This window comes from Zootoca vivipara, chromosome 13, assembly GCF_965207765.1.
Source record: "Zootoca vivipara chromosome 13, rZooViv2.hap1.1, whole genome shotgun sequence".
NCBI classification, from domain to species: Eukaryota; Metazoa; Chordata; class Lepidosauria; order Squamata; family Lacertidae; genus Zootoca; species Zootoca vivipara.
Window position 1 is genome coordinate 14,981,606 of NC_142596.1, and position 10,104 is coordinate 14,991,709.

Below are 10,104 nucleotides of genomic sequence, written 5' to 3' on the forward strand. Positions count from 1 at the left end.
CCGTGCTGAACCCTTGCCCCGAGTCGAGATTATTTCCCTCCCCGTCCCCTCAGCCAACAAGGTCGGTGTTTCACTGTGTGGGGCGGCGGCGGCGGGCACACTTTTAGGGCAGAGCAACCCCCCCCCCGGGCCTCCGCCTCCGCCTTGACACTCGAGAGGTTTCCCTCATCGTCAAAGTTTTGTACGTATTTTTATTTGGATGTTACCTGTGGTAGCGCCTCCAGCGAGTCCGCGAAGCAACACGAACCGAGCCCGCGCAAGAGCTCAGCTCCTGAGGGGACTGAGGAGAAACAAGCCCCGCCTTTTCGGTTTACCTCAGGCCGAACAAGCCACGCCCATCGCCAGCGCGGCCAGCTAGGGGGCGGGGCAAGGGGCGGAACCGGAAGCTGGAGGCCGCCGGCGCGCGGAAGAAGAAACAGGATCTCCTCCTTCTGCAGTCTCAGGTGAGGGGCTGTGGGTCCTCCTCCTCCTTTCAGGGTCGGGCTGAGTGCGGTGCATCCCCTTTTCTGAAGCCGTCGGGGGTTTGGGGTGTGTGTGTGCTCAAGGTTTCATTTGAGCCCATATATTGCTACAGCGGGGTCAGCCCCTCAGCCGTGGGAAGGGGAACGGGAGCCCCTCTGGGCATGTCGAGAGGGCCTGTGCAGCACATGCACGCGGTACTTTGCAGAGGGAGGGGGCGGGCGGGTAGAGATGGGGGGGGACGAGGGGCTCCAGGAGGGTTGCCGCCATCCCCCCTCTCTGCTTACAACCCCCCCCCCCACACACACACTGTATCTCAGGACCTTTGAGGTTTTTGAGCAAAGTTCGACGGCCACCTGCTCTGCGATTCTGTGATCGCAATGAAACCGTCCTATATTGTATCAGACCATTTGGCCTGCCTAGGCCTGTGTTGTTTGACTGCCAGCTAGGTGTCAGACTTAAGACAGAGTCTTTTTAACTGGCAAGATTCTAGAGATTAAATTCTGACTGCAAAACTTTAACTGTTATTATTTATTACTTTTATATCCCAACTTTTTTTCCAGTGAGCTTGGGGTATGAGTTTGCATGGTTCTCTTTCTCCTCATTTAATCCCCACAGCAACCCTGTGAGGTAGGTTGTTCTCCCACACCAGGGGTCAGCAAACTTTTCCAGCAGGGGGCCGGTCCACTGTCCCTCAGACCTTGTGGGGGGCCAGACTATATATTGGAAAATATATATTCCTATGCCCCACAAATAACCCAGAGATGCATTTTAAATAAAAGGACACATTCTACTCATGTAAAAACATGCTGATTCCCGGACCATCCGCGGGTCGGATTTAGAAGGCGATTAGGCCGCATCCGGCCCCCGGGCCTTAGTTTGGGGACCCTGTCCCACACAGTTCCATAGTTTAGTGCTCAGCTACCGTAACAGCACTGAACACTGTTCAAGTGTTCCAAAAGAATGTGAGACTTGATGGACCTGATGCAGTAGTGTTCTTTTTCTTTTATTATATTCACTGTCATTCACATCCACCATTGTTTAAGAAAAGTGAGTATGGATCTCTCCCTCCCTCCTCCCACCCCACTTTTGACTCATCTTTATTTATTTGAGTTGAAGCAGCTTTTCTGATCCATCTGAGTTAAGTGCAACTGCGGAACCGTATATTGCAGTTCACTGTTCAGATCAATTAAGGCAGAGATGTGTAGTAAAAGATTAGAATCCACATGTTATCTACAATCATGCATTGAGAAGATGGTAAAAAGGCCACTTTCTTCCCACGCTTTTAACAGTTCTAACAATACCTCAAGAAGATTAAAGCATGTTGGGGCAACTAATCCCAGTAATGAGGGGAATGTACTCTGAATATATTTAGAGTCATTTTCCTGGAAACATTAGGTGGAGGATGAATAAAATCACATATGTACTGAAGCAACCTGCACCGTGTGCCTGCATAATACAGAACCCACAGAATACAAATGCCCAGTTAACAAAATGTACAGGGATAGTTTTCCCCGTTGTATAATTATTTTGCGTGTGTGTTGGAGGGGGGCACTAAGAATCTTAATCCAAATTACTGAGAGACTGACATTTCAAATTAACTACGGTATTTGTGATAATAGCTATAGAAAGGATAAATAGCAGACTTAACTGGGTAGCAGTAAACTAAGTTTTACTCAGAGTAAACCAATGTCCCATGATGAAGCCCCATTAATTTCAATAGCTCTAATTTGTGTAAAAATTTAGTTGAACACCCATTGTTTGAAACAGAAAATTTAAGCTTTATGTTATACTGTATTGCTCATTCAGTTCTGTAATCCACTTTGTTGACCCAATGATTTACACAAGTATTTAATTGCTAAAGGTGGTCAATTTTTTTCATATTTGCAGAGATTATAGAATGGCTTCCACAGTTGACATCCTTCAGAATTATTATAACCTGTTTGCTCATCGATACACTTCTGAAGACGAGGAGTATCAGAAATATGTCCAACGCCCTACAGACCCACCTCCCATCGTTGAAGACTGGGCAAACAGGTCTGTTGAAAACATTCCCTTACCAACACTTTGCTTGTTTGGTGGTTATAGGAGTACTCTATGCAATAAGGATAGCCATAAACCAAAGGAAAATGGCAAAAACCTAAATACAGTGGTACCTCACAAGACGAAATTAATTCGTTCCGTGAGTTGCTTCGTATAGCAAAAATTTTGTCTTGCAAAGCGCAGTTTACCATTTACCCGGTTTACCTGGTCTACCCATTTAATTAATGCATTCCTATTCGTCTTGCAAAGCATGGCCATAGGAAACTTCGTCTTGCAAGACGCCTCGCGCAACGCAAAACGCTTTCGTCTTGCGAGTTTTTCGTTGCACGAGGCATTCATCTTGTGGGGTACCACTGTATAAGTAGGCCATTAATCTATTCGTTTAATTTTAATCCTGTGTCTACAGTTTTTTTGGTGTCTCTCTTTTAATTGCAGACATACGAATGATTAAGAACAGAACACACAAGTCCCAGGCAAAGCAACATGCAACCTATTCAAATCTATAGAAGTGGGTTTTGAGATATTAGCACAGTGAGAAACCGTAAATGTTTTCTGCCCAGTTTGTGTTCTGTCCAATGCTAGTGCTACTCAGAGTAGACACATTTAAATTGATGGACTAAAGGAGCCTTGAGTCACTTCCACAACATGCATTTAAAGTACTCTTATAGCACTTTAACTGTCATGGCTTCCCCCAATGATTCCTGGGTTGTTCAGGGTGCTGGGAACTGTAGCTCTGTGAGGTGTCTCCTAATCACTCTCAAAGGCAATTAGTGGTCCAAGTTGAATATCTCCCTGCATGATTAGTGTTATAAAGGTAAAGGAACCCCTGACCATTAGGTCCAGTCGTGACCGACTCTGGGGTTGCGGCGCTCATCTCGCGTTATTGGCCGAGGGAGCCTGCGTACTGCTTCCAGGTCATGTGGCTAGCATGACAAAGCTGCTTCTGGCGAACCAGAGCAGCACACGGAAATGCTGTTTACCTTCCCGCTGGAGCGGTAGCTATTTATCTACTTGCACTTTGACATGCTTTTGAACTGCTAGGTTGGCAGGAGCAGGGACTGAGCAATGGGAGCTCACCCCGTCACGGGGATTCGAACCACTGACCTTCTGATCGGCAAGCCCTAGGCTCTGTGGTTTAACCCACAGCGCCACCCTGTATAGCCTGTAACAAATCAGACAGAGGAGCTATAGACCTCCTAAGTACTCTCCTGGTTAACATCAACAGAGTGTGTGTATCTTCTCAAACGAGTTTAATGCACTGTAGATTCCCAGGGGTCACAACCTCTTTGATTTCACACAACCTTTCTAACACAGGGAAATACTGAGTATTCTAATAGCTATCCTGAGAATACATGCATTTCCTTTTTCTATCTAGAAAATTTAGAAACTGCTTGATTAAAAAAAAAAGATCTCCCAGGAGGTTGAATGGTGATAAATAAATAAATATGCATATATACTTGACGGGCAAATGCTTCATTTTTAGTTGTTCCAGAAATTATCTAGATATTATAACATACCCTGCAGTTTGGAATAACTTCAGGTTCCATGATGGAAGAAAAGCAGGATATAAATGTGAGGAAATTAAAATAAAGCAGCAAACCTCAAGATCATACAGAGAAAACCTGAACAATGTGTGAACCAAATCAGGCTTAATGCAAGGAGTGATTAGTAGCTTGCCAGGGGTTTAATAAACCTTCCAAGAGAGAGATGGAACTGTTCACCCTGGAAAGTGATGCCTTTCTGAAATCATGTTCAGTCATCGTGAGCACTGTTGTCTTGTCTTCAGCCATAGGGAGGTTGCCAAGCATCAGACAGGCCACAGTATGTAGTTGATGAGCTATATTCAACTTGATAGGCCAAAGGTTGAGTAGCTTTGATTCAGAGTTTGTCAGTGTCTGATCTTCTACAAATAGTTTGTATACGTGGCTCGCCCACAATTGTGGAAATTCTTGTATGCATTGCTGAAAGCTGCAGATGGTTAAGTGCATGACATTGCGATTACTGCCTCAATCATAGAAGAGGTGCCCTTGATGTATGAAACAAAACCCTTTCTCACTTGCAAATCCAATTTGTAAACAACTTTAATCCACAAACTTCCACAGATATGTAATTTAGGAGAGACTTTTTTTTTTTAACTTCCAGAGAACCCACCGTGCCTTCTGTATCTGAGATACTTCAGAATTATGAAAAGATGTTTGCAAATCGATTTTCTTCAGACGATGAAGAATATCAGAAATACGTCCAACGTACTACAGATCTACCTCCCCTAGTAGAGGACTGGAGACATAGATCAGGTGGCAACCAGCGACACAGAGACAGGTATTACTCTTATTTATTGGCTCCATATAAATGTTAAACTCTCCACTGATGCTCTCAGCTGCCACTATTTTTACTGCAAGAAACTAAAGCACAAGAAAATGACATCTAGCCTCCAATGCAAAACACAAATGAGCAAGTTGGGGAAGGACAAAAGGAGAAATAGTGTGAACAGCTACCCATCAAATATGGTAAAGAGATAAAATTCAGTTCATGTACAATGATAAGCCACCCAGAGTGACTGGGGCAACCCAGTCAGATGGGCAGCACAACAACAACTACTAGTAATAATAATAATATTAATAATATTTATGAATACTACTTCCCAGGTCCCTCAAAGGAAGTGTGATTGGGCACTACCACAATAACAGCTCAATTGGTAATATTTATCCTTTTACATGAGCATGATTTTGGAATTTTTACAGTGATTTGATTGCTATGAGGAGAGGTCCTTTCACCACATCATTGGGCATGCTGGCTAAAAGGCCAGATTGATGTGATAAGTTGTTCAATACTTTTTTGAGCCACTGAGGAAGACTTGTAGGGTAGAAACAAGGTTAGGTTTTGGTATATGCTATAGTTTGTCACACAAGGTTTTTGACCACATATACAGACAGATTATTTTAATGCGTTTTTGTACATTTTTCCTTCCTAAGATTTGAGTGGTAGCTGTAGACATAGGGCTGTACCCAATGCTAGTCCTACTCAGAGTAGACATGTTGAAATTAATGAGCATTACTATCTTAGGTTCCTTATTTTCAAGGGGCCTGCTCTTGAGAAGGTCTAGCATTGGGTGCCGCCCATTGTGTGGAATTCAGCATCACACTCTTCCCATATTCCTTCTGTATAAGCATGCCAGGTTGCCAGATGCAACAATGCCCCTTCTTCTTCCCAACTGAGCTAATGCGAGGTCATGCAGTGGAAGACAGAGGGAGAGGTCTGCTGCAGGGCTTTCTCTGATGGGGCTGATTAGGTGAACCCCACCCCTTGTCTACTTTATAATCTCTGCAAAACAAGACGATTACCTTTTGGTTGGCAACTGAGGACCATATAGTAAAATGGTAAAGGACCCCTGGACGGTTAAATCCAGTCAAAGCCAACCATGGGATGTGGCACTCCTCTCGCTTCAGGCCAAGGGAGCCAGCGTTTGTCCACAGACGGCTTCCGAGTCATGTGGCCAGCATGACTAAATTGCGTCTTGCACAACGGAACACCATGATGGAAATCGGAGCGCATGGAAACGCCGTTTACCTTCCTGCCTCTGATTGGACTTAACCATCCAGGGGTCCTTTACCTTACCTGGATCATACAGTATCCCTGATGGAGACATCAGTTGCTGATGCTTTGGGTTAATTTTCTTTCTCTCTCGCCTCCCCCTTTTCTCCAAGCCAGTAGCCTACAGGGGTGGGGAATCTAGGCACTCTGCTTAAGCAACAGTGCCAGGAGTTTTAAATTCTGTGTGGAGTGCTGCTTATGCCAAAAGGAATGAACTGAAACTCTTGAAACAAATTGCCCTTGGGACCAGTTGCTTCCTTGGGCATGAAGTGATTTTTTCCCCCATGGCAAAGAAAAGAGATCCAGGCTTCACCTTGTCAGCCAAACAGCCTTTCTTCTGTGACATAATTATTAGCAGAAAAATGACTTTACCAATCAGCAGGCTAAATATATATTTTTATTTTGGCCTTTTATTTTATTAAATAAAATAAAATTCATTTGCATTCTTAGATAACATATCTCACTGTGTGTGGCCTGATCTACATTTCTTATGATTCTTTGTGACAAATGTATACTTCAGCCCCACTACGAGACACTTGGGATTTTCTACCTACTGAAAATATTCTGAGTCATATACTCCAGGCTGTACATACTGTGCTTCCTTAGTTTTAACTTAATCTTGGCTGCTGACACTAGGGAAACAAGAAAGGACATTGTGCATTAGATTTATTCGGTGCTTCTTGTGCTGCATTTCATAGTTCTTAGGCCATGCAAGTGAGATGGTTTAGCTCTTGCTTGGATGTAACATTCTGAAATAAGAAACTTTAGCCTAGGGCTGTGGTCAAGTCCTATTACAGTCATACCTCGGTTTAAGTACGCCTCGGTTTGAGTATTTTCAGTTTAAGTACTCTGCGGACCTGTCTGGAACGGATTAATCCACTTTCCATTACTTTCAATGGGAAAGTACGCTTCAGGTTAAGTACGGACTTCTGGAACCAATTACACTCATACCTCGTGTTAAGTACGCTTCAGGTTGAGTACTCCGTGGACCCGTCTGGAACAGATTAATCCACTTTCCATTACTTTCAATGGGAAAGTTCGCTTCAGGTTAAGTACAGACTTCCGGAACCAATTGTGTTTGTAAACCGAGGTACCACTGTATAGTAGACCCATTAGCATGAATTGATATGACCATTGTAAATCTAATACTTTCACTGGGTCTACTCTGTAAGCGAACACCTGGAGAGCCAAAGGCTCCCCATCCCAGGTGCAAATACAAAATAATAATAATAATAATAATAAATTTATTACTTATACCTCTGGCCGGGCCTCCCCAGCCACTCAACAGAATATTCCAACAGAATATTAAAAATACAATAAACATCAAACATTAAAAACTTCCCTAAACAGGGCTGTTTCAAATACAAAATCTGCAAATCAGGTAGAGTGTAAATATGCACATTTGAGAAATGAGAAAACTGGTTCTTTGTTTACAAGGAAAAGCCTCTTTTAGCTCTGTGCATTTGGCAGAAGGCAGTGATTTAGATTAGATATTAAATCTTAAGATGCTTGTGTCCAGATTTTAAAAAATTTTTAACCAAGTGTTTCTGTAAGAGAAACTTAGTCTTTATACTTCAATTTTCAAATTGGATTTTTTATTAAAGTGGCTGTATCCAATGTTCTCTGTTCACTTAACACAAATACAAGTTTTAATATTTTGCAACAGATGAATCCAGTGCAGTAGTTGCACTAGCAGAAACTTGCTGTGCAACAGCTTGCTGGTAACTTTGTCGCGCAAAAAGACTGAGCAATCTTCTTACGCATTCTCCTGTGCAACAACTTCCTGCTGGCAGACAACGTCTTGCCAGCAGAATCTGTATTGTGCTAACTGACTTGAACATACCGCCATGTTGGATACAACCCAATATATTTTACCCACCCTATTGAGACAGTATATGTCGATGCAATTTGAAAACAAATATTGTTAAAATGCATACCATTCGCTTCCTTCTACAGATTCAGAGACAGCAGACAATTCAGAAGCAGAGGGGACAGATACGACCGGCAAGGAGGCTATAGATACGGTCAATGGCAAGAGAGAAGCTGGGGAAACCACTACCAGCAGGACAGACAAGGACAGTCTTCCTACTCCTATCATGGGCGGCCGTCCCACTATGGCTATAGTTCTTATTCCCAGGGGTCACAGTATGGCCATTACTAGTATTGTCTCCATCCTGCCAGACATTGCTTTATTCCGTTTTACATTTTTTTAAGGAAAAGTGGTGGTGTTGGTGCTTTAAAACAAATCTTGTTGATGTGTTTTGGCAGTACTCATTTAACACAGGAACCAGAGATAGGCTTGGTGAATGAGCCTTTTTGCCTTTGCATGCCATGCAGCTCTTTCCGTTCCTTTGTGTGAGCTGCAATTAAAACAGTAAGTCTAACCATAGTCACCCGAACTGGGGAAATGCAGTTACCACCTTCAAGACAAGAGAAGACCTTAAACCGCAGTATGAAGCTGGTAACCATAGTTTCCTGGTTCAGTTGAAATAGGAAGCAGTTGGTTAATTAGGAAGTTTCTGGTTTAATTGCGGCTTCAGTGAAAGACCTGAATGCGTGGGAAAAACCTTATTCACATGTCCGCTTATTAAGTCAAGATACCATCATCCCAATATGGCCACTGTGAAACTGATGTACAAATGCTAAAGGGTGAACTTGTTACCTTGCATTCCCTTTCCCCTTCAACGTATCGCCTGTACAAATATGTAATAATTTGGGAGTAAGGAGGGATTGGTTTGCATCAGAAGAATTTGGCAGCGACCCTCAGCACAAAAGGGTTGTTCTTCCTGAAATTCTGACTCATACTATTTCATTGCGAATGGGTAGAAAAATGATTAACATTCGCAATGCATCATGGTAGGGAAATGTTCAAGTTGCAGGGAGTGGGGTTGGCTGTTGATAATAAGCAGGTTTAGCAGTTTTTCATTTTGATTACTCTGAAACTTTTTTTTTAGCCCCTTTAGCATTGTTGGTTCAATTTTCTTTTTAACTCACTAATAACTGATGAGCAAAGATGTCAAAATAAGCAGCATATGTAAAAGATGCAGTACTTGGGTTTCCTTGCTTTTTAGGAACTCCCCCACAAGATTCATCATGATTAAATGGTGTCCTCTTGAATATGTTTTTCCTGCCATTCATCTGATCATTTCTCATGTTATATTGACTGTTGTGATTGTACATTGCGGAATAAAACCCAGTGGCTTAATGAAAATGGGAAATTCTGGACATGCATATGAATGTTTCGTTTCAAGGGAAGGAGAGCACCTAGGGGAGGTGTGGGAAACCGCTGGCACTCCTGATGTTGCCAAATACAGCTCCTATTGCCATTGGCCATGCTAGCTGGGGGCTCAGGGGAGTTGTAGAGCAGCAACCTATGGAGAGCCAAGCACAGGGAAATATGAGTATTTATTGCATTTATATCTCACCTTTCCATTCAAGGAACTTAAAGTGGCCTACATAGTTCTCCCCCTCCTCATTTAATCCCCACAACTACACTTGTAGGGTAGGCTGAGAGGCAGCAACTGGCCCAAGGTCAGAGATATACAAATGAAATGAAACAATCAGAGAACCAATACAAAGAGAAAAGAAAAAAGGGGGGGGAAAGAAAAACATAAAACTATAACAAAACATAACCAAACACGTATACATACATTTTGACTTCCTTCTATCCTTTAGCGCCAATTTTCAATTTTTCTTTTTCATTGCGTTATAAACACACACACACACACACTTACACACACTTATTACTTCTGGTTTTATGCCTTTATTTCCTTTCCTCAAGTCTACAAACTTCATTCCTCACATATTGATCTATTTACAGTGGTACCTCTACTTACGAATTTAATGCGTTCCGAACGCACATTTGTAAGTAGAAAAAAATTGTAAGTCGAATCCCATAGGAATGCATTGGGAGAAAAAAATCGTAAGTAGAAGCAACCCTATCTAAAAATTCGTAAGCAGAAAAAATCCTATCTAAACCGCATCCAAGATGGCGGACAGAGCTCTATTCGT

General features: G+C 42.7%; 1 protein-coding gene across 3 annotated transcripts; it reads left to right on the top strand.

Annotated features, from left to right (window-relative positions):
- The first annotated feature begins 398 nt into the window (after positions 1-398).
- On the top strand, positions 399-9,311 carry RAMAC (RNA guanine-7 methyltransferase activating subunit). Of its 3 annotated transcripts, none has more exons than XM_088656924.1 (4): positions 399-528; positions 2,350-2,496; positions 4,645-4,821; positions 8,050-9,311. In XM_088656924.1, exons 2-4 carry the CDS (start codon positions 2,360-2,362, stop codon positions 8,252-8,254), a joined length of 519 nt encoding a protein of 172 aa, XP_088513050.1. In that variant the 5' UTR covers positions 399-528; positions 2,350-2,359; the 3' UTR covers positions 8,255-9,311. The 3 variants fall into 3 exon arrangements, with proteins under 3 accessions (XP_088513050.1, XP_034986675.2, XP_088513049.1); XM_035130784.3 differs by having other exon boundaries at positions 399-443; XM_088656923.1 differs by lacking the exon at positions 399-528 and adding an exon at positions 1,028-1,089.
- The last annotated feature ends 793 nt before the right edge of the window (positions 9,312-10,104 follow it).

Bases quoted from the DNA above. Each gene is read 5' to 3' on its own strand.
- RAMAC (XM_088656924.1), top strand. From the start codon at position 2,360: ATGGCTTCCACAGTTGACATCCTTCAGAATTATTATAACCTGTTTGCT. The intron at 2,497-4,644 runs GTCTGTTGAAAA...TTTAACTTCCAG, and splicing joins GTTGAAGACTGGGCAAACAG to AGAACCCACCGTGCCTTCTG. The intron at 4,822-8,049 runs GTATTACTCTTA...TTCCTTCTACAG, and splicing joins AACCAGCGACACAGAGACAG to ATTCAGAGACAGCAGACAAT.